The following is a 24,905-nucleotide window of genomic DNA, read 5'->3' as shown; positions in this document are numbered from 1 at the left end:
ATATCATAGACAAGAAAAATTAAGTACTCCTGCCATATATTATATAAAACAATATACGATAACTAAACTTGCATTTTTAAATTAATATGTATATACACATTAAAGAATTTATTTCACACTTTGCAATACTTCATTAGAGTGTTTTAAATGATATAACATTTTAGAATATATTGTACAATATATTAACATTTATTAATTTTAAAACAAATAATAATAAAATCATAATTAATTTAGAAGTTTGAAATATTTTCTTAAGTTAAGATAATATAAAATTTATACTACCGAGACACTAATCATCTGGATATGAAGTGTTAGTAGGATAAAAATGTCAAACTGAACAATCTAAAAAATTTAAGTTAGCGTAGTTATTCTTAAAGTAATGTATATATCGTCGATTGTGTAGATTCCTACCTACCTACCTACTTAATACTTATAGCTGTAGTTCTGTTTTACTAATACCACCCCACCACTTACTATAATAGAAATTGTACTCTAAAACGTACGGCGGACCAAAACTTAAAAAAGAAAATATTAAGTCATGATTTTATATTTGACTAACTCTTTTTACACTTTCACAATAAGAAGTAACGCATAGACGATATGGAAGTTACTAGTGGAGCTGAAGAGGGTTTTGTAAGAGAATGGACCCCATGTTCACATATCTTGAATTTGATACCTGCAAGGATACAAAACGGATTGTTTTCTAATGAGCTCTGCTTGACTTGTGTGGATGCCGTGAGTGAATATATTGCGCTCGGCACTAACGTTGGACTAGTTTATTGGTACGATAGAAAAAAGGGAAATATACAGCGATTAAGATGCGAGGTAAATTATACATATGGTAGAAATCTATAGCCTTGTACAAGATATACTTTTAGAGAATTAAATACATTATAAAATGTTTTCTTGAATTTTATTATTTGGAATGTAAAAATGTATAAACTGTATGTATATTAAATTTTAAAAAAAAGTGAAGTAATTTAGATGTGAAAAAAGTTCATATATAAAATGACCTAAATATATATAGTTCAGTGGTAAATACCCCTATATTATATAAATGAATAATCAATGCAACAAATATCCATCTCTGTAAGAAAACAATTCTATAAGAATTTGATGACTATACATTGTCTGAAAACTTATTTAAAATTATACTTTTGTTATTGGACTAACAATTCAATGTTTCTTCTATATAATTTGTAAATTTTATTCCACTTCACTTTCAATTATCTTGCTGTAGAATTAGTTAGAAACTTAAAGATTCAGGTTAAACAATAGTCATCGACTGCTGTTATACCAGCTATATGTAATTCAAATTCCAAATTTTTACTTTCTATCGAAACAATTCTTGTTATTGGAGATTGTAATTGGCACAAAGACCTCATAAATGTTATCAATTTAATATCAAATTGATATCGTCAATGGAGCATTGAACCAAGTTTAAAATGTAAAGGTCACATAACAGAGAACAATAAACATATTATTATGAATAGTATTGATTAAAACTATCTAAATATTTATTGGTACGTGAAACAAATAGTAGGAGTTTGGAAAATTAATTCTAAAAAAAAATTTATATCTGGTGTTTCTTCTTATTAGATAGTTTTTTCAATTTTATTTAATTCCTATATTTTCTGTATATTTGTTCAATTATTTAAGTGGACAATGTTAATGGTGATAGATATGTTAAATCTTTAACAGGCTTCAACGACCCCGATAACTTATGTTAAGATAGTTAGCACAGTGGATTACATGGTGGGGGCAGGTAATGCCGCGGGACAAGTTACTGTGTTCCAGATCCCTAAGGAACATCCTGAGAACCTGCCGGATAATTTCAAGCCGAAGGTTGAACCTAAAGTGGAGAGGTTAGTGAAGGTGTATATAACATATTATATATAAAGGGATATACACACAGTCAGCGGTGTCTCTGTAGAACTCAAATTTACTCTCTTGAGGGTGTAAATGAATAAGTTACGGTAAAAATTTTATATTATTAAATATTGAAAACCCAATATTTTTTTCAATTATTTATATATATATTTTTTTAAATATTTTGAATTGTCTACATTTAAATGTCATACCCACATAGTTGACAGTATACACAACAGGAAGAAAGTATCAACATTACTGTTCACTGACTGCAATTTTTTTATATCAAGCAAAATAATAAATGTATTTAATCTGTAAAATTTTATTTCAGTAATGTATATGCCCTTTTAAGCAACAAATAACTTACATGTGTATAAGGTTATTGGAAGTCTGAATTCATTATATAAATATATATATATATATATGTGTGTGTATGTATGTGTGTGTGTATATTTTAGGTATACAATAGGGGATCTACATAAGAGTAAGATAACAGCAATTGAATGGTCAAAGAATGGGATGAGATTGTTCTCCGGCGACAAGAATGGTGTTATTATAATGACCGAAATTGACTTCTACATGGTATGTTTATATTTTAACATGTCTCATGACGGTTTGTCTGAGACATTGTATGTATACGGAGTAAGGACTTTCAACAAACAACAATATATAATTTTCTTTGTCTGTTGTTTGTATTAATGATAATTAAGAACAACTCTCCGATGTGACTGACAATAAACAAATGATTTTTAAACTGAATGTCACATGCTGGCAAATAATTCTTTATCTATATAAAAATATATGTCCTCTTTATGTTAAACAATTCCAATTTTAAAAAAGTATCTATGCATTGTATATTTCCTTCTCATTCCAGCATCTATGCAAGTCGATGGAAATAGTAAACGAGGAGCATGAGATAGTTCAGATGAGTTATTATCAGAACGCCCTGCTGGTGTCGAGTCTGTACAGGAGCATCGTCTGTGAGAGACAGGATGCCAAGTGGAGTGTCACACAGCTCGGAAAGAAGGAACGGAAGACGTATGTATTGTATATTGTATTCAACCAAGTTGGGACTGACAAGTACTACCTGTATAGGTGCTCATTAAGAATTTGTTGTTAAAATCACTTGGGCTGAAACAAAATTTAAGACTAAACTTTTGTATGGCAAATGTTGGTAGTATGGAGATATGCAGCACTATTATCAATAGAATTAAATACCGTTTGTCTTTATTGTCTAACATATTATTATATGTAGGAGTTTTAATTTTACATTTTTTTTATCTATTAAAGGATAAGTATGTATACAATTACATAAAAAAAGAATACACAAAATAAAATTTAAATATTTTTATCGTTTTAATGTACTATCTCTGTTAATTCTCTCCTGTGTTGTATAGTCTGTGCGGTGTAGGAGCGGTATGGCAACACTCGTACGCTCGCGGCGGGGGGGCGGCGGCCTACTGTGCCCGCCGGGGGCTCCGCGTTTGGAGGGCAGACAGGGACGGAACCGTGCAACAGACACTACTCTTCAAGGTTATACAAATTCATACAAAATAGTCTCCTCTCCATAACTTATAACACATGGTAATGTAATGTATGGGGTATCGCTTATAGCTGCTTGAAAAACGTGATAATGTATGTTCTTATTAATATATATAAAAGTTATATATGTATATTCTCTGTATATAATAAAATCTTTGTTATACATAAGCTTACTCTTAAATTAATAACTATGCATTGAAACTGCTGTCACTTCTTGATCATACCGAAATGTTCAAAGAAATCAAAAGAATTCTTAAATCCAATGGTTTATTTAATTCTATACCAACTTGTCTTCCAGGAAGCCATATCCAATCCCCTGACGGTAGCGGAACTGCTCAATCCGTCTCAGAAGAAGCACTCTCATGCTGAACGGGAATATAACTTCGGTCCGCTGTTCGTGTTCCGGGAACACTTCCTGGTCTCCCACAACGAGCACATCCTGTACATCCTGGACCCGAGGTCGTTGACCGCGGTCGCCGTTGTCGACGACTTGAGAAGGTCGGTTTCTCTCCGTATTGTTTTATTTTATCAATGAAATTTTATCCGCTATATAAACTTAATATAACAAACCCAAACGACCTTACCAGAGCATTGTTCATTCTCTCATGAATATAACTATCTTACATCTCTCCCATCGAAAGACTATCTCTACTTATGTATTGTACTTGTGTAACCTGTCTCCAGGATACTGTCCGTGTCTGTGAGTCGTGAGGAGGTGTTCGTGCTGGAGGGTCCTCGCTCGCTGGTCCGACTCGCGCACGCCCCGGACAGATACGCACACGGTCCGTTTACCAACAGGGAATGATACGCACACAGGCATACACACACACACATACACGCACACATATCCAAATCCACATTGACATTCCTCTACAAACTCACCCACGCGCACACACAGAGATAAGCGTACAGACTTTCTGAGAACGACGTGATTTATTTCAATATATTTTATAGACATGCGAAATACTTAAAACTGAGCAATAGACTATTAGAATGACTTGTGCAGTGTACTTAATTTACTTGTATATTTTGATATGTAAATTGAAATGAGGAACATCAGGTAACGCTTGACATAAGGAAAGGCGACTATGGCGAGGGCGTACGGGGCAGTACTTACACGTATCACGTGCTTATTGAATTATAGAGTAATGTGAAATAAAACACAAACGCTACTATGAACCGTGCCAAATAGCTGTTGTTACCGGGCGACCCGCGGGTGGTGCTATATACATGTAACTCTTACGACAATATCTGAATAACAATTAAAAATATATACGCATTGGCTTGACAACTACATGTTCATGTAATATACACTACCGGTCAAAAGTTTGAGACCACTATAAAAAAGTGGAGAAAAAGAAATAAAAGTCAATATTTTTAATACTTTTTGAAAAATAGTTTTTATTTTCATGTTGCTCACAAGATTCAAAATTAAAATTATATTACATGAAGTCTTGAAAAATACTATGTTTGAAAAAATACACAAGTGTTTTTATACACATTTTTCATCAAAATAGCCTCCTTTACATTTAATGACCTGTTTAACCAACCTTGGCATGCGAGCAATTAATTTAATTATGGTTTCTTGCGAGATATTACTCCAGCTTTCTTCTAATGCTTTCCACATGGCCTGCTGTGAAGAAGGACATTGTTCCCGGACGTTTCGGTCCAGCTCTTCCCACAAAAGCTCTATAGGGTTAAGATCGGGGCTTTGGGGTGGCCATGTCATATTTTTCAACACCTTTTCTGATTGTTTATTGTCTAAATAGCCCCTACATAATTTTGAACTATGCTTAGGATCATTGTCTTGTTGAAAAATAAATCCTTTGCCGATTAACCTAAGCCCGGAGGGAATAGCATTTTTCTCCAAAATTTCTTTATACTGCTCCTTTTTCATAATTCCTTTAATTTGCACCAGATTTCCAGTTCCATAGCCTGAGAAGCAACCCCAGATCATAACAGATCCGCCACCATGCTTGACAGTCGGGACTACACACTGTGGCATCATCTTTTCTTCGGCAGAACGTCGAACGAAAATTCTTCTTTTTGAACCGAATATTTCAAATTTAGATTCGTCACTCCAAAGTACTTTTTTGAAATCTTCTTCGGTCCAGTCTCGATGGGCTAGGGCCCATTGCATCCGTTTTTTCTTATTCTGCGGTTTTAGAAGAGGTTTTCGAACAGCAACGCGACCAAACAAGTTGGCGTCTCGCAACCGTCTTTTCACTGTAGATACTGACACAGGTTTTTCCCGAGACCTGTTGACTTCAACACGAATTTGTGGGGCCGTTAGGCGTCTATTTCGCTTGCTGGTTACCACAATAAACTTGTCTTCACTAGAAGTAGTAGCTCTTGGTCTTCCGGAGCGCGGACGATCTTGATTACTGCCAGTTTCTTTGTACCGCACAATACTGCGATGAACACAAGTCTTCGATAACTTGAGTTGAGATGCAATCTCACGTTCAGATTTGCCTTCTTTATGGAGAACAACGATGGCAGCTCGCGTTTCAATACTAATTTCGCGAACTTTACCCATTTTAGAGACGTCTTCACTGTAGGAACAACGAAATCAGATTACCTGCAGATATTCGTAGATAACCATGAAAATATGGGGTTAAAATAAAAATTCTAAAATATTTTAAGAATTTAAAACAATCGCATTGTAAGTTAAAGTAAAATAAAATAATTGTCAGTTGCTGCAACGAGGTAATAATTTTTTTGACAGGCAATTATCATCGGACTCTTCCTGGGCTCACATTGAGGTTTGGAAACAATGGTTGTTTATTGCCTTTTCCTTATCTTAAATACAAAAGAATAAGCTTTTAGGTGATCTTTATAAACAATAGAATATGCAGGTGTGCAGATTACTTTTTATCACCAATGTTTTGAAAATATTTACTAATAACAAAAGTTCTTTATTAGTGGTCTCAAACTTTTGACCGGCAGTGTATATATGTACTATAATGTATACATACATTTTAAATGACATCTGTCCATGCAACACCACTCACTGAGGTTTTTAATTTTGTTTCGTTGCTAAGAACACTGGTCAACAAATTTGTAATTTTTTTTTGTCACTTGAAAATTTATATGAAATTTTGTATGTACTGGGCAGAGCCACCGAACAATAATATTTCAATGAAAAAAATGTACACAGCAGCTTTTCTTGTGACATCAAAACATATGTTTTCGTAAAAAGTACACAAACCAGCCACACGTACAGAATTATTTCCTAATATCTAATATATACTCATGATTTTCGTGCATATTTGGCTTCTGGAAGGTCCCTTTTAAGTCTCCATCAACAGTCTGCTAGCATTCCTGGACTCCATTTCCCTTGATAACGCTTCTCCATTAAGGAATGTCCTGATGGAACCTCTCACCTTGTTCGTCACTACACCACACAAATTTGCCGGAAAGAAATCCAGATGAGAGTCCAGCATATGTATTTTCAAGGACAAATTACACCCCAAAGCTTTAATACTACATTTACACTCGCGCTTCGTAGCTCGTCTTGTGCGTCGTCTCGTATCACAGCTCGCACCTCCGGACGTCAGCGCTGCGAGGCGCGAGACAAGACGCGAGGCGAGCCGTGAGCGACTATTTACACTCTCACCTTGTCTTGATTCCTCACAGGGAACCAAAATAGTTTGAATAGCGCTGTTCAAGTAGTGATGTGAAATTTCGACGCTGAGATGTAAAAGTTAAATCTCCATACAAAAACATTAATAGTCCGGGCTGTTCAAACACTTTCGTGGCATATTCACGATCTAACTGACGTAAATAAAATGTAATTTAGCAAACACAACAGTGACACAGTTGACTAAATGCAGTCCTGTTAGCGAGGAACCGTATGTGAGGTCAGAATGAATATGTAGCTGTCACAAGAGAACTGGGTTTGATAGAAACAAAACTCATACATTTTTATTAAAAGCCATAACAAAGTTCACGTGACAAAAACAGTGTTGCCAGTGGAATTAACGCGAAAAATTACTTTAATAAATGTCTTTTATACTGAGACATGAGGTTGTGTTAACGAAGAAGTATTATAACGCAGCATTCTTATACATATAGTCTAGTTTTCGTGGTTTCTTAAATTGTGAAAATGTATACAAATACGTTACAATAACAGTGTTTATAGAACATTTTACATATATTTACATATTATTGGTTCTGCTTAAATATCAAGGATAATCAATAGGAAAATTTAATATGCAAGTGATATGACTATGGAATAATTATTTGACATGAAAAAAAATCAAGTATTAATACTTATATACAATTAATGTTGTAGAGTAATCAAATATTCCAGTATATTGTTGATGTAGTTAATATCTTTATTATTACTCAAACATACATTCCATTTGAAAAGTAAGAAAATATTTTTAAGGATTTTATATATAGAAAGAGTCAATTATCATGAATTAAATAGTTCTAGTCTGCTGACATTAGAGATGTGACGATGGCATCCGGACTGAAATAATATTATTGTATATATAAACCTTATAACTTCTACGTTATTATTGTATTTCCTTTATTATTAGCTTCATTTACATGGATTTATATTTTGAACCGATGTCATCATGGCCATTGTATTTTTATTTTTTTTAATATATACATGTATTTTTTATTATTTTGAGTTTTTTATTTTCTTATCCATCACCTGTCACTTGTTTATAAATTGTATTTATTTTTTTGTTCTTCACTAATGGCTCTGAGGATGTCGCTTCAATTCATATTAAATTAATATTTAGACATGCAAAGGTTAAAATTACGTTTAGAGCCAAACAGATTTTTTCTATTATCAGTTATAGTAGCGCCATCTATGAGTTATGATCGTATATTTATTACATACGTCACGTGACCAGACAAAGTCGTAATTAAAATGAGAGTGCAGAAAATAAATCGATTATATAAGATTTTTTGTCTTCTACCAAAAAGTGCTCAGTTATAAACTAATATTACTTGGATGTAGTAAATTAATGAGTAATTAATATTGAAATGCTGTACACGCTGTAGTAACGTGTGGTGTCGTCAACAGAGGAGGTGGCGAGTGTGATGTCCAAGTCGTTGTCGTCGTCGCTGCAGCAGGCCGTGAGCACGGTCAAGGAGCTGGCGAACATGAGCGTCCTCGAACAACCGATAGCCATGTTCACCAGGAACGAGACGGTACCTCAAGTAGCGGACGCCGAGGAGTGCCTCGAGCTGCCGCCCATCAAACATCTCCCCGACGACATATCGAATAACGTGCTGGAGTCCATCATCAACGAGTTCCGAGACGTGTCCAGCGAGGCGGAGCAGATCAGGCGCGTCAAGTCCGAGGAGCTCCAGAGGAAGCTGAAGATCTACAACAGCATCATGGACCGCAAGTACGACGAGACACTCATACACAGCAGTCGCCGAACCAGGAGGAGGGACACGGGAGCGGACGTCGCGAGGAGGAACACTTCCGCCCGCCAAGAGGACTCCGGCGGGGAGGGGGTGGACCTCGGCATCAGCTCGTGTGACATGGAGGACAGCGTGTACGGGTGAGTGGACCATGCGTACCGGGCAGGATCAACGCTGCATAAGAAATAACGATATCTTTTACTTTCAGAGACTTGTCGACACAGAACGACGAACTACTGGAACAGCAGATAGAGGAGAAAGAGAAGATCCTCGCCAAGATGCTCAACCTGGAGTCGCTGAGCATCAAGAGTGTTACACCCGCGGAGGACACGGTGCAGGAACAAATAAAATATGACGTTGATAAAACAGTCTACACAGAAGATACGAAACCCGTCGACCTGAAGAGAAACACGGTCGTGAAGAATATGACGCATCACGAGAACTCCACACCGAAGAAGGTGGATCCCGGGGACCTGGTGCCCAGGGTCCTGAAGCTACCGAACACCTGGAACTTAGAGAACATCGAGCTGCAGCTGGATATTAAGAACGGAGGCAAAGAACACACCAGCATACTGTCACCGGACGAGAACCTGGACAGCGAGTGGGAGGTTATATGATATTTAAAAAAGATATTCGCTTAAGAGGCGCTTCACACGCACTGGAGACACTCACTATTATATAATCAATTTTTTTTTGAAACGTAACCTATCACAACCGCAGTGAAAAGCTCTTTCACCTTTTTATAAAACATTAAAGTGGCAACACTCTTCATATAAGCATCACATGTTACTTATAGATAGATTTGCAGTGACGCTACACGACAGTACAAATGCTTGACGTTTCAAGGAAGTATGATAAAATTCATAAAAAACTATATGAAAAAATGCGTCATAGTAACAGTAATATTTTTATTAGTAAGTATTAGAGACCCTTAGAGGTGTTGCGTTGAAAACGAACGATATTAAACTAGCATAATTTTATAAGCCTTAAATTAATCTGAAAACACAGTTATAAAGAAGTTCCTCCGATAATACAGACAAATAAAATAATATAGAAAAAAATAATAATGTATATACACGTACCAAAAAACATCTTATTAAGTGTGTAGTGAAATTTTAAAGGTAGAGGAGGTTCATATACTTTTGTTTACTATGAGTTCGCATAATCTAACTACACACGGAGCGTTAACAGTATTCATTGATATTGAAGTCGGTTCTTGAATGAAGAGAAACGCTACGTATGTAACTTGAAGACGGATTAAGGATACTGTTTTGAGAAATAAAATCTCTAATAATATATTAGTATTAAATATTTATAAAATCAGCGACTTTTTTAAAGTATGTTTTCAAAATATGAGATATTGAGCTGTATTACGAGATGCTTCTCGATATATGTAGCAGTATAGCCATTATGATTTTGTGATATTATTTTTGTATGTAAGGCCAGTTAAGTATTTTATTATTGTATATTTCTTTGTCGAAGAAGTGTTTACAAGACTTAATTTATTCAGCTTTAAAACAATGTATGGACATTCCTGAAACTGGTGTCATTCATGTCATTACACTACGTCTGTCACATGTCATTTTTGCAGCATCTGTCAACAAATCCTCATATAAGTAAATTTAAAAGATTTTGATTAATTGATGCAATATAAGCATCAAAACACATTCGTCATATTTCCAGTCACTCTGACACTTATTTTGTGTTATTGTATAAGTTAATGTTAAGTTCTGACTTTTTTGTATCAAACATATCTATGATAAGCTTATGAGAACAATTGATTTTATTGTTATTTATTTTAGATTTATCTGTATTATGAATTTTATGATTTATTTTAGCTGAAATATTACTGACAATGAGATGTATACGTTTGCTTTGCTTTTAAATACATATTTTTTTATGACGAATGAAGTGGATGATGTACCTACATTATGAATCTATGGTCAAGTTTTGTCAACTTTACTTTCTATAGAAGCTATTAAATTAATTAAATGTATATAAAGTAGGGTGTAAGTTATGGTCCGGTGATAGTCTTTATAAACTTGTGCTTTATATGGGAGAGAAGAATTGTCTATGTCACTATGATATGAAGCATCTTTCGGTGTCATTCTTGACGTAACGGATATTAAGCTCACCATTGCTTTCAGCCAATTCAACTTGTCCCAGCTGATACTGGAGAATAGATAGACCTGACTGAAATGTTGGCCTAAGATTAAAGTAGAAATAAAGGTATGCTTATAACTGTAGCAGCGAGTAAATTCTTATGACGAGTATAAGCAGTGGAAAGATTTTTGACTCTGATCGATTTTATTACATCTTGAGTAAAAAACAGAGCGACGGCAATAGTCACATAGCATAATCAGCGGAACGAACAGAATAAATGAAATGGTGACGCATTGTCATGGAACCAAATATAAACGAGTTACGGAAGTGCTGGGATACTACGAAGATGAAATAAAATGATCTATGGACTTTGCGAGGATATGCGATGTGGGAAGTTTGGATAACACCAGTCACGTACATATATTGTAAAACTTACAAGTGAAACGCTAATGCCTCCTCTACACTACTCGCGGAGTTGAACGAAGTTAGACGAAAAGGATAGTGTAGAGATGCACTTCGGCTTACCTCGTCAAACTTTACTTCGCCTCTGGTGACTTAAATTTGTTGTCGGTTTTTTGTACCTAGTCAAAGGGTCCGAAGTTGCACGAGTGTCTGCGCCTTATAGCGAATGAGCTCATCGCAAAGTTGAACGTGTGTAGTGTCGCACTTCAGACTGTTGCCAAAGTATCTCGAGTACTTCGCCGAGGAGCTCCGCGAGTAGCGTAGAGGAGGCATAACATCGTGCGTCATTTTTGAATCGAAATAATTGTCGAACAAAAATTTGTAACATCGGGACGAAACGCGTGCTTAATAAAACAATGTATCCACATACAAACTTTATTTAACTCGATGTCCTGTTGAATAACATACATAGCTAATATATATTTGGTCCGTCAACTCACATCGGTCACACGACTCGACTCGATCATCGTTCAATGCAAAAATTCATATAAACTGGACGTTTCAATTGAGATTCTGATATAATCTAAATGCTTATCTATACTGTAAAAAAAACAGTAAGCCGGCAATGAGAATATTTATTTAAACTTGTAAATCTTGCGGACTGTGTGTCGCAACTGTAAATATTGCGACGGAAAATAATCATAGCCTGGTGAAAGCGTACACGAAAATAGTGGCGGCGAAGCATCCTAACCCCGACGGATCTAAACAAGGGCGATCCGATATCGAACTATTATTATTGACTACAATAAATATTTAAAGAAAAAAAACTAAAGAGATCTTTTCAATCTAAATCCATAAACACTATCATTTAAGTACTTAAGAGCTACTCAGTTACCGCGGACAGCGATCATCCTAAAGAACTACAAAAGTGGCTACAATTTAGCTATCCTCCCCACGAACCCAAATAAAACATCAATACCTCCAAATATTCAGCCAACATCAAACACGTGAACATCAACAAAAGCCGCGAAGCTCGTAACAATTTCCTAATAAGAATATCACAACACGTCAGCGCAAACAAACTCCTCTACATCCGACAACAGCCGCCTCAGGATTCGTTAAATTCGTTCAAGGAATACTCAAAAGACAACGGAAATAAATCGATTGCTTTAAAACGAGCTTCATCTGATAAATAATCCTAATATAACTCTCTTTTTATATCAATCACAAAATTTTGAATGTTAACACAACTGGCATTGTACTTCTGTTGTAACTTTGACAATGTAATGATTTAAAAACCTTACTAAGTACAGTATCGGCCTCGGAAAAGGCAATGCAAGACAAACTGAAAGCAGATCAAAAACAGCTAACTAATATTTTTATATGTTTGAGATAAGAAATGCTAAATTTCCTTCCATTAATACGTCGAGGGCTGGTTATTGAACCATAAGCGCAGCCCATGTCATTTGCTAAACCACAGTCGCATCAAAGTAACTCAGTCAATAATTTCATATAAAAATACAACTATTATAGAATTAAACCGACCATGTTCGTGTGTTTTGTTGTGTGTTATTTCTAAAGCACTCTCGCCTCCCTGTAATGTCAAAGGAAATGGTTTAGGTCACCGCAGTGAATTAATTCTAATGTTTGTGGCAGATTTCTTTGTTGTTTTTAAAACCTAGATAGATTGACTTGTTACAGTAAGTCATTTCCTATCCAACTCTTCGCTGGAGACAAAAGCTAAGCAGACAGCAGAATATACTATATGAAGACGACATTCCCCGCCTTGATGTATACATTGAGTACATTGTCCTTAATATATATTGGTGGTCATACAGCGAACCATCGAAACGCACACTCGCTTCTTGTTACTTATTTTGTTTGATATAAAAGTTGCACGTGCATTGAGTGCAGTGTCTTTGTTCAACGAGAACTAGCATCAAGAGCGTCTTCAGTATGTCGGAGTGGGTTGGTTCAAGCTATATTAGTGCGGGGCGACATCACCATGTAGTGATGTTCTAGTGGCGGCGGCACCATGGGCACCATGGGCAGTATGGGCACTATGGGCGACATGGGGACGTAGTCGCTCTCGCACTGAGTGTCTTTTAATCTAACTTTCAGGTCCGGGCCGCGCAGTATCAACTCGACGATCTCTTGCGGCAGAGCCAGCGCCTCGTCGGCGTCACCCAGGGACAGGTTTCCGTGGTAGTCGTCGAGGAACTCGTAGGTGTCTTCCAAACACTCCACAGACTTGGAGCACCTGTTGCTCGTCACGTGCTGCGCCTCGTCCAGGAACTCGCAGCTCTTGGTCTCTCCCTTGGCCAGGCCGGACGTTATCTTCAGGTTCTTCATCTTGCGGTTCACTTTAAAGCTCTTGAATATGTCTCTTGTGGGCGTGAAGTCGAACTTTTTCTTCTTCGTCTCCACGTCTTTGTCTTTGGTCTCTGATTTCGGTGATGTCGCTATACGGGAGTCGCTCTTCAGTCTTTTTCTGTAATATTTGTTAGTGTAATTTTATTACATGTTACATCGTTATATTGATCACAACTTTCCTCTTTGTCTATTATATTCAAATAATTGTTTATAACTAGATACATATGGATGCCTGTCTTTTTTTAGTTTAGACTTGACTGTAGCTGTAAGCCCTATTGGGTATCACAGCATCACGGAGAGGGGAGGCCTGTGTCGTATATATATCAAAATATACATATGGTTTTTTAATGACTTATGTTTGTAGGTCTGTTGGTTGAAGCTCTAATCTGAAACATGACTTTCAATGTCAGATAGCCCATGTTATAAGAAGAGGGTGAAATTTAGGATATTTTATTTATTATTGTCAATAATTTAAGAATATTTATTTGATATTGAAGTGGAACGCACCTGAAGACACTGAATGTCTTATGGTGTCTCTGTTTGTGTGTGAGTGAGCCGAGTGAGGAGTGTCTGGTCACCTTCTCCGCCTCGCGCCACGACTGACCGCGGTTCAGAGTACTGAGAACGAAGACAGAACGATTAATAGGATGCAACGAAACTCTCTAATATTAGGAATTGAAATTATAATAGAAAATATCCAGAAGGTTATATATATATATATATATAAAGACATAGTTATAGCTGCATTGCCTAGGTTTGTAACTGGGTTTATAAAGTAGGAGACGTAACTACAAAAAAAACAGTACAGTATGAGTTCCGATACAATAATTATGAATATGCTGTTAACCAGTATGGTTGGCGAGGCGGTAGTGGCGGCGGATGTCGCTTCGGTCGGCGCGCGGTTCCGTACAGTCCTATCGCCTCGTACGTATGCTCCTCCTCCGCTATCTCCTCGTACACGCCCGATGACGACGACACCAGCGACGCGAGAGACGCCAAGGACCGGGAACTCACGCTGAAACCCAACGTGTAACACATCAGGAGCGTTGCAATGGTAATGGTTGAAAACGAGAACAAAAAAATTACATGGAATTGGTTATTTATGACTAGCTTTTGCCCGCGACTTCGTCCGCGTGGACATCAGAGTTGTTCCCTGCCACTATGGTCACTGAATCCGAACTGCACTTCGGGGTTCCACCCGTATAGTTTTGGGATCGGTATAAAAGGTAGCCTATGTCCTTCTCCAGGATTCCATCTATCTTTAAACCTCAGTTCATCAAAATCGGTCCAGTGGTTTTGGCGTGAAAACATAACAGTCAAGCAGTTATTTTTGCATTTATAATATTAGTAGGGATAATTTAAACCTAACAGATTTTATATTCAATATTTGACCTTCTAAACAACTCTCAAACAGACGGTTGGGTATCAATGTACATATATCGGTCATGCGGCCTCACCTGTCATCGGCCGAGGTCCTGAGGAGCCTCCGAGCGCGGGAGGCGAGGTCGCCAGCTCCACTACAACGAGACAGTTGACTTGAAGGAATGTGCTGAGCCTCCTGGTAATACAAAATATGTGATCATCATCTGTGATCTGAGGAAACCACCACTAAACGACCAAAACGTACCTTGGACATTATGAGGTCAGTGTCGTCCAGTGATATTTCCGACGGCCCACTGTACCAACTGCTGCGACGAATATCCGCTGCAAAAATATTATAGACATTATTGCAAAGTTTTTAGAGAATGATTCATGTTTTCGAAAGAAAACCATATAAATATCATTTCAGTCCCGCTTTGGCGGTTCAATATACACACTCGTAATTCACCAATTCGAGTCATGACACAATAGTTTAAAGAGGCAAGAAGTTGGAACGCAATATTCAGGGGATTCCGGGTTCATTTCCTGCTCGAGTAGATATATTTTCAATTATTAATTGAATTTTAAATCAAGAAATGCTTCAATATTATAGAGAACTTGGGTGAGTTAGTCCAATATAGATATATCACCGGCGTTAAGACACGCTGAAGTGAGCTCTGGCTGGCTGCGACTGAGTCTCGCTCGCGCGCGATCCCTCAGCGCCCCGCGGACCGCGCCCGCCAACTCACCGGCCGCGGCGCCGCGCATGCGCACACAACCGCCGCCTTGAGACTCGCTGGAATGTTGACAGCATTGGATAGTGAATACAGCTTTTATTGTACACATTATATATGTTTTACTCCTCGACCACTATTATTTTTAATATTTACATCATTAGCATCATCACAGAATTTACTGAACTCTTCCAATTTTTCATTCATAAAACTACGTCGATCGTGAGCGACATATGAATGGAAAACACTCAACTGTCTGCATTCAGTTGGACGCTGTAACTTGTAAAGATACTGATCCAGATAACTGACTCCAACATTTTTGTATTTAAAAATCATTGGACAATCTAAAGAAGTTATTTACTTTGTTTTATTAGAATATATTGTATATAGGAGGGCGATACTAAATAATCAAGCTTGGCACCAAATTCTTTGATTATATATTTAAATACAAATCCTAGAAAATGTACTTCCTGTTGTATTTTAAGTAAAATGATCAGATTTTAATTAAAAGTGCTTTTAAACAATCTAGTGCGAGGGTACTATTTATCTAATGTGAAATAGCACTAAGGGTGACTTCTTTTCTAATTAAAAAAAAAACAGCCAGGACGCTTCATAAGTTATTTTTACTAAACAAAAGGTGTGAAAGAGAATAACTAATATTTGTATTAGATATAATATTTATAATAGACCATTCAACCATTGTTACGAAACGATCCCCAATGCCAATGATAAATCTGGAAAGCGAGTGAATGCGGGCGCATTAAGCGATGGACAATGAGTAGATAATTGGTGATTTATATTGGATATGGTGTTGTGGGAAAATACATGAATAATGACTCCCATACACTGCTTTGAGACGTGTTTGTCGCTACCAACATAACAAACAAAAATAAAAGTTCTTTGTTTCTAGCCAGTTCCCTTAATAACTATTTATTTATATAAACTATAATAAAATACCTGAGGTATAAACCTAAGTAAATGATATCAGCAAGTTATGTATATGAAGAGAGCGTTTTATATGATAGATTATTGTAACATAACAAAAAAAAAAATTATTGCCATAAACAAAATTAAAATGAAATAGTAAAACCTCATATTATATAAAACACTATGATTTTTTATAAAAATTGATATTAATATATTTTTTTAAAACATTTTATACATGTAAGAGATTTGATCAGATATTGTATTCATTTACAACATAGCATTTTTTCTCCATTATTGTGATCACTATGTGCGTGCGAATAAAATACATACATATGTTTTTTTTTTAAATTTTATACTAGCATATTATATTCCGTCCATACCAAAACAGATACTTACCGAAACCAAGCTAGTATACAAACTCAACAAACCTATGAATATTAAGGGTACAAATTCTATTCTTGTCCCCGGTTTCTCTTGTATGCAGAACTTCTGTAATGTTCTGCCAATGTATAACTGTGTCGGTGGGCGGACAGCACAGCTGGAGACCGTTAGGGGACAGCGTCACATGGCACTCGTTTGTTATACCGCACTTATCAGAGAATGCCGTGGGTATAATTGTCACAGTATAGGAATCTTTTAATAATGTTTCAGTGCCTGAAAATGATATGGTGAAGCATGATGTGAGCAATTTTGGTATTTTTTCTTACCATCCACGTGTGTATAGTATCAAAACTGCTCAGAACAACAGCATGCAATGATGATGTGATGGATGTATGGATTGATTAACCATTATACATCAATGACTTAAATACTTATGACCATTTGAATGAGACAAAAAAGCACATTACAACCAAATTTCACTAAAGAGTTTACATTACAAACTTTTTTTACATATCTGAGCCCAAAAACGCCTTCTGCTTAAGTAATATTATATAAGTCATTGATAGATGCGAAGTTACCTTTAATATTTTGCTTCCATTGTAATGTAAGGGCAAAAATAATACCCAAATTTTTATTATAGTACTTAAAATGTATGTCACCGTTGTGAGCCATAACACAACTGAATGACGCACTTTGCTATGATTTATGACCGTCTCCATATTAGCATTGAATCATACTCAATATATTATATTTAAAACTGATTATAATTATATTTAAATTTCTATTGTGAGCTACAAGTTGGAATACATTCCAAATGATGATTACGCATAATGGCATTGAGATTCACTCCCATATAAAATTACGACAAGTTTCCTCAAATATTGAGATCCCAATTTTTAAAATAGATGTGAATGAAATTCCTCAAAAAAATTATTATCTGTATATATGTAACATTATAAAAGAAAAATAGGAGGAAAGTGACTTTGTATAAATTACAAAAAATCAGTAAATTAATCTTGACACAATAAATTTATAAAATAAAAATGAAGGTAGTAATCACCTAATAGTTTCTCGCCATTCAGTAAGTCACGAATTTTGTCCATCCACTGTTGGGCTTCCTGGAGAGTCTGTGCTGCCAACAGGATGCGAGGCTTGCAGGGTTCTCCGACGGAAAACACAGCGAAAGCGTGGGGCCTTGTGCGAGACTTGGCACGTTTCACAGTGCAACCTGATCGCAACTCGACGGTGCCCGCCGCAGCCCCAGCCTCACTGCAGTACACGGCCAGAGAACCTCCCACAGTCGTGGGACTAGGCCGCAATATACACCATTGTCTCTTCCAAGACTGCCACAAACGGTAATCAATCATCAATATTATTGTTTCAACTAACTTTCGTTGATTATTTTCTACTCACCTTGAAAGGATTCAAACCAAGGTTCGATCTAAACGGATATTTCACTTCAAGGTAACCAGACATTTTGGCAAATTGTAATTAGTTAATTTCAGAACATATTAAAGCTAAAATTATAATCAAATAAAATCCTCTCTCCGCACGAGGTACACATGTATTCAAACAAATTGTTTAATGTTTAGTGTTTACAATATTTTCACAGATAGTAAAAGTTACAACCTACAATTGTTTATAGTAGTATGACAAATCGATAATTCTACCGTTTTTTTTTTGGGATGCGACTTAAATCTAAATAATATTAAAAGGAATATAATTATTTAAAAAAATATATTAATATATTTTGTCAATTCAATTATTAAACTTATAATTTTAGAGATATAGATAAAATACAAAATGGTTTAATTAAAAGCAAATTCTCCTAGCAAGGAGTTTATTTTTGTTGTTTTCTTTAAAAAACCGATGTAAACAGTTGTCACATTTTTATATGAAATGAAATTGTAGTGGTAATAATATTTGGAAAAAATATATTCTTTACTAAATTATATTATACTTTTACTATTTTAGCAATTTATCTCATTATACACATGAAATCAGTTGAAATAATAATATTACCTTAAGTTATAAAACGATGTTACCATACTATATGCAGTATAATATAGTCTATTTTTTTACAAGCTATTTTTTAATCCATCACAACATTTGAATTTCATCCAATATAGAAATTTCTAAATATGCTATGTTTAGTTTTTGTTGGTATAGTTAAATAGGTTGAAATAAATGACAATTTTATCGTATACATTTTATTTCTTACAGTATACGTCACATCACTACTATACGACACAGAACCCTGGTCCGGATGGTGGGCCGGAGTCGATGCCTCGTCTTATCATGCGGCAGGTGTGTTCTTCGATGCGGTGGTAGGCCTCCGCTGGCACTATGTAGTACGATCCTTCCACAGAACTCCACAGACGCTCAGCCACGGCGCAGGCTCGTGGCCATACCCTGTAATTAACAATATTTTGAGTTCATAGATATTTTTAACAGATTTCAAATTCTGAGTTGTTATGTGACTCTGACTAACATGTCTTTTTTTTATAAATTTTTGAATATGTTATATAAAAAAGTTCTCTTAAAGCAAATTATGTACCATATATGAGATATCAAAAAGCCGGAGTCGTAAAAATTAACATATTATTTAATCACACATCTATAGGTTATAGAGACGTATATTTACTTGGGATTTGAGCAATTTATTGTTTGCAAAATAATGTAGATTAAGGAAGGAAAAAGAAGAAACAATAACATAAAGGAAAACATGGCAGCTTAGAGATGATAAGCTGCCGCGTTGCCGAGCGAGTCAAGTTAGAATTATCCTCTCTAACAGATAGCAGACTCCATACAAGACTCAGAAATAGCTTTTTAATAATGAATATTTTTGGATATTTTTGGAACAGTTGGTAAAAACCGTCATACCGTCTAGATCGGATTAAATAGGAGCGAAAGGCTTGGAATTATACAAAAGATCCCGTAAAGGTAAAACTTTATCGTCTTCTGTTGATATGACAGTTGACATATAAAATGTGTCATTTTAGTGTAAGAACAGGCGTTACACTCAAAATTTCACACTTGACATGTGCGACATCTATTAGGAAACGCCAATAACTCAAAGAATATGCACAAAATCTTTGTCATTTTTGCCAAACGAGAGAATAAAGAATATATAGAAGAAAGTCTAATGTAGGTACCTAGCCATGACACTCCTGACATTAATCATCTCGCCCCACATACAGGCCTCCCCGCCCACCACTCCCTCGGCCAGGGAGCTGTTGTCGGTGGCATCCAGCACCATCCCTCGAGGATCCTGTTTGTAGAGATCCGTCCACTTTTGGTTCAACGAATCCAGATACCACGCCGCCGAGAACAACACGCTGTGTCCGGATTTCAACACCTGGCTCATTATAATTCAATTTAATTTTCACTATCAACTTCAATCGACAGTTATTTATTTACCAAGATTTTAGCTCCATATGAAAAATTTATTATAATATAAAATGATTTCAACTAACCGAGATCATCTCAGTCACCCAACCGTTCTTCCACACTTGCACCAGTGTGTCCATTGATAGAGGAACTTTTTCGTCAAAAACTTCCTAGACATTAATGATCAGGAAAAAAATTAACATATTGTTTAATCTACAATATAGAATAAAATTATCAAAGAGGTCACCGGGAGGAATAGGAGAATTAAAATTCACAAATAATTGATTTTATATTATTACCTGCCATACAATCACTTTGGAGTTGTTGGAGAGCAGAGGAATGACGTTCCTCATGAACAGAGAATGAAGATCCGATACTTTTAAGTTGTTCTTATTCATATAGTCTCTCAAATGTGGATTTGAACTCCTAATGAAATATACATTGAGTTATAGCATACTTCGTTACTAGGTCTTCTAGCTTACAAGTACCTTGACAAACAAAATGTTATAAACAAATGTAGCAATAATTACCAGCAGTTTAACTCGACTTCATCACCGCCAACGTGGAAGTATCTCTCAGGGAACAGTTCCTGTACTTCAGTGAACAGATCAGCGAGGAGTTTGTAAGTTATATTTTTGGTGGGATCCATGGGGCCGAGGCCCACCATCTGTTGCTGGTTGTAACACTCCGTTAGAACACCGGGGTATGCGAGGCCCCAGGACGCAGTGTGTCCTGAAGTAACATTCAAGATTCAGGCAAAAAAATTAAGAAAAATAAACTTATTACATCAAAAATGTTTATAAAGTAAATAAGTTGAAATTTATAAACAATTTTGCTAAGTTAATTAAATTTCGCTTTTGAATACCGGGAACATCAAATTCCGGGATGACCCGTATTCCACGATTTCTTGCAAAATCTATGATCATAAGGATGTCTTCTTTCGTGTACACCATAGAAGAATCATAAGCACCACGTTCACTTGAAATAATCCATTAATGATTAGTTGTAATGAAAGAATATCAATATATTTATTTCAATTCGGTTCGATTATATTCTAATTACCTTATTTCTGGAAACTTCTCACTCTGATAAGGAAAACTTTGATCATCAACAATATGCCAGTGAAAAACATTCATTTTATTAATGGATATAGATTCTAACAGTTTAAGAATTGTTGATGTGGTAGCGTAATGTCGGGAAGTATCCAACAGGATACCCCGGTGTTTGTAACGAGGGAAATCAATTATATCCGTTTTATTGATATACAGCTCCTGTAACAGAAGTTATGTTTCAAAAACCGTAATTTATGAACTAAGTGCGGCACATCACTTAAAGTCAATGTATTTACATTTAAAAATCTAAAGATTAAAGTTCATTAAGTTACGTTACTTAGCAATTATATATCGCTTTTAATAATCTCACATTTCGATCATTGGAGAGATAAAATAGTTGTGAAAATGTCTCAAGGCCTCGCAACACTCCCCATATTGAGGTACTCGTGAGCTGCGATGTATCAGCAACACTTAGATTGTCTGAAAAGTGGAAATCTTACTTAACCGTTTCACCCTCGTCATTAGGGACCTTACTTATTAAAGCAAATTTTTAAACACAATTTTTTAATTGAATCCTATTAATATTGCATTTTAATATGATTTCTCAAAACAATTTTAGGATTTGTTTCCAGTGAGAGAGAGACTTTACGTTTAAAACCGTTAATTCAGAAACCTTGTGATACAACCGTGTGCCAAGATTGTGAATAAAAAAAATTAATTCTCTGTTCTTGTTGAGAGGATGCCGATATTTTGTAGTCTTGTAAAAGTAAACCAATAATCATAAACCTTTCACTACCTATGTGTGATATATATTTTTTAACCTCAAGATAACGGTTGCGAGTGTTTGACAAACATGTGTTATTTATCCAACGAGATTTTTATCGATAACAGAGTATCGAACAAAAGAAAAGGTCAAGAAGATATTAATTACATTTAACAAGCACTTGTGTAGTGCAATTAGACATATCAATTATTTATACAAGTGGACATCTCAATTTCTAAGATTTGTATATTTACGTATTTATAACAACGAGCGATTTTGCTTAAAGTTATAATAAAATATGATTCTTAGATTGAAATAATCATGACATTTGTATTTGGGATAATTACGATATTACCAAGTGTCGTTTTTTTATTTTTTTTTATAAATAGACAATAATTTTGTCTAACTTACAGCTTTCAATCATATCAAAATGCGGATATTCCTCGCAGGGAGACGTCAGAGTTATCATGAGCTGGTTTATCTTCCCCTTGTAAACATCGTCGGTGCGTCTGTGAGCACGAAGCTTCCTATCTCGCGCGTGTAGACCGCTCTTATTTTTAATAATATATATATATCGTTCCACAGCATTTGTTAATATATCGCAAGTTTCCTGTTGAACCTGTTGATTGTTTGATTGATTGATGATCGACATTACCTATATTGTGTTTTCATAGTAACGACAAGCTTCACCTAAACGTTTAATATAGATTTTTAGAATTTATATACAAATTATAAAATGGGTTTCATATTTGCATATTGTCAATATACATTATATATGTTTGGAAAATTTAAAGCATGTTAACAATTTACTTTAATGAGTGAATTTAAAAAGAATTTATATGCAAATTATAAAATGCGTTTCATATTTGCATATTTTCAATATACATAATATATGTTTGGAAAATTTAAAACATGTCAACAATTTACTTTAATGAGTGAATTTAAAAAGAATTTATATGCAAATTATAAAATGCGTTTCATATTTGCATATTTTCAATATACATAATATATGTTTGGAAAATTTAAAACATGTCAACAATTTACTTTAATGAGTGGATTTAAAAAGAATTTATATGCAAATTATAAAATGCGTTTCATATTTGCATATTTTCAATATACATAATATATGTTTGGAAAATTTAAAACATGTCAACAATTTACTTTAATGAGTGAATTTAAAAAGAATTTTTGTTATCGTTGTTGAATTACCTTAGAAAATACCAACAAACAGATAAAATTATAGCATGATGCGTAAGGGGGCGTCCATAAATTACGTGAGGTGTTTTTTTAAATTTTCTGTCGATCTGACTGGTTGATCGCAAGCCGAACAAGCTACACTGTATCGTAAATTCAGATTAAATTGAGCTATTTGGTATAAAAAAAATATGGTGGTTTGACAGTCAGTAAATGTATAATGTCGAAGTATGAATGAAATCATTTTCTTTCGAACGAATTAGTGAATGATCCTAATCGTATTACGCGATTACGCTCAAGATTAAATCTTAAACATGTACAATATGGATTAAATAAACCAAAATAGTATAATTTTTTTTTGTTTCAATCAGAAAAAAATTGCGTGATATTTGCCGAGACCTTCCCTCTCCCCAACGTAAGATTAGATGAGATTTGACTTGACCCCCTCCCCCCCCCTTAAACACCTCACGTAATTTATGGACGCCCCCTAACCGGACAATTGTTAATGCTTTATTACAGATGCAGTAAAATTGAAATAACTATTTACAAATGGTATAATTAGTTACAAACTAAATTACTTAGCAATAAGCTCGAAGTTACTTAAATTAGCGTAATAGCAATTTTCATATTATTTTTAACTTAAAAAAAAAATACGTAATTCTTTATTATTACCCTATTTATTTATTCAATACAAAGAAAAACATATCAGCAATTTTTATTTCTATTTGAATAATATGAAAAAATCTATCAATAAAACTTTAGTAATAATCGGTTAAACTGTTCGTATAGAAAATTTTATATTATGCGATCGATATTTCTAACAACATAGGATGCATATATTTACCTTGACTTTAAAATGTCCAGGATCAAATGAATAATAAATAGGCTCCTTTCTCTCATTCTGTGGCTTTGGCCAAACTTCACCCTTTGTCGGAGGATACAGGGGTCCAGGTTTTACTATATTCACATGATACCCGAAACCCCATATCGAACGAATACATACGAAGACGAGGGCATAACGCAGCATTACGATAACTAATATGTATAAAACAAAGAAATGCCTTCACACCTCTCGACAATCGAATCGGTACTGTACTATGATTTACACGCTGTTCACGTTATATATTACGCACAGCTCGAGCTTTTATCACAGTGTGAACTATATATGATAAGAAATGCCGTAAGCGATGTCAAATGTTATATTTACTATTTTAAACCGAATAGGTTGATGACTTTATGTTAAACTACAGTTAAAGGATTTGAATAATATTTCAATTATATCAAACTCAGACAATATGAAACTTGTTGCACAACTTGATAAATATAAAAAAAAGTATGTCACATCACAAAGGGTCAACAATCGATTGCTATCGGTAAGGGTAAACAAATATAATATTGCATATTTATTTACAAGAAATCGAAACCACA

The 24,905-nt window shown here is 35.2% G+C and overlaps 3 protein-coding genes across 3 annotated transcripts; 1 reads left to right on the top strand and 2 right to left on the bottom strand.

Moving 5' to 3' along the window:
- The first annotated feature begins 189 nt into the window (after positions 1 to 189).
- On the top strand, positions 190 to 12,464 carry LOC116772172 (WD repeat-containing protein CG11141). The gene is made up of 9 exons (XM_032664256.2): positions 190 to 825; positions 1,702 to 1,865; positions 2,328 to 2,451; positions 2,744 to 2,907; positions 3,267 to 3,402; positions 3,710 to 3,909; positions 4,096 to 4,193; positions 8,453 to 8,939; positions 9,008 to 12,464. The coding sequence occupies exons 1-9, from the start codon at positions 601 to 603 to the stop codon at positions 9,414 to 9,416; spliced, it is 2,007 nt and encodes a 668-aa protein (XP_032520147.2). The 5' UTR covers positions 190 to 600; the 3' UTR covers positions 9,417 to 12,464.
- On the bottom strand, positions 11,726 to 18,691 carry LOC116772173 (uncharacterized). Its single transcript, XM_032664257.2, has 9 exons — positions 18,492 to 18,691; positions 18,139 to 18,421; positions 17,126 to 17,351; positions 15,687 to 15,832; positions 15,305 to 15,381; positions 15,135 to 15,235; positions 14,525 to 14,692; positions 14,185 to 14,295; positions 11,726 to 13,795 (listed from the first exon to the last, which is right to left on the bottom strand). Exons 1-9 carry the CDS (start codon positions 18,552 to 18,554, stop codon positions 13,279 to 13,281), a joined length of 1,692 nt encoding a protein of 563 aa, XP_032520148.2. The 5' UTR covers positions 18,555 to 18,691; the 3' UTR covers positions 11,726 to 13,278.
- Positions 18,692 to 19,272: 581 nt separating this feature from the next.
- On the bottom strand, positions 19,273 to 24,667 carry LOC116771755 (beta-hexosaminidase subunit beta-like). Its single transcript, XM_032663711.2, has 10 exons — positions 24,322 to 24,667; positions 22,695 to 22,902; positions 21,891 to 22,000; positions 21,531 to 21,739; positions 21,334 to 21,446; positions 20,999 to 21,200; positions 20,768 to 20,894; positions 20,555 to 20,638; positions 20,234 to 20,436; positions 19,273 to 19,490 (listed from the first exon to the last, which is right to left on the bottom strand). Exons 1-10 carry the CDS (start codon positions 24,502 to 24,504, stop codon positions 19,319 to 19,321), a joined length of 1,611 nt encoding a protein of 536 aa, XP_032519602.2. The 5' UTR covers positions 24,505 to 24,667; the 3' UTR covers positions 19,273 to 19,318.
- Between the last annotated feature and the right edge of the window lie 238 nt (positions 24,668 to 24,905).

The sequence above is a fragment of the Danaus plexippus genome (genome assembly GCF_018135715.1).
Source record: "Danaus plexippus chromosome 16 unlocalized genomic scaffold, MEX_DaPlex mxdp_31, whole genome shotgun sequence".
NCBI classification, from domain to species: domain Eukaryota; kingdom Metazoa; phylum Arthropoda; class Insecta; order Lepidoptera; family Nymphalidae; genus Danaus; species Danaus plexippus.
The sequence above is the reverse complement of the archived record's forward strand: the minus strand, read 5'-3'. Positions and strand labels throughout refer to the sequence as shown.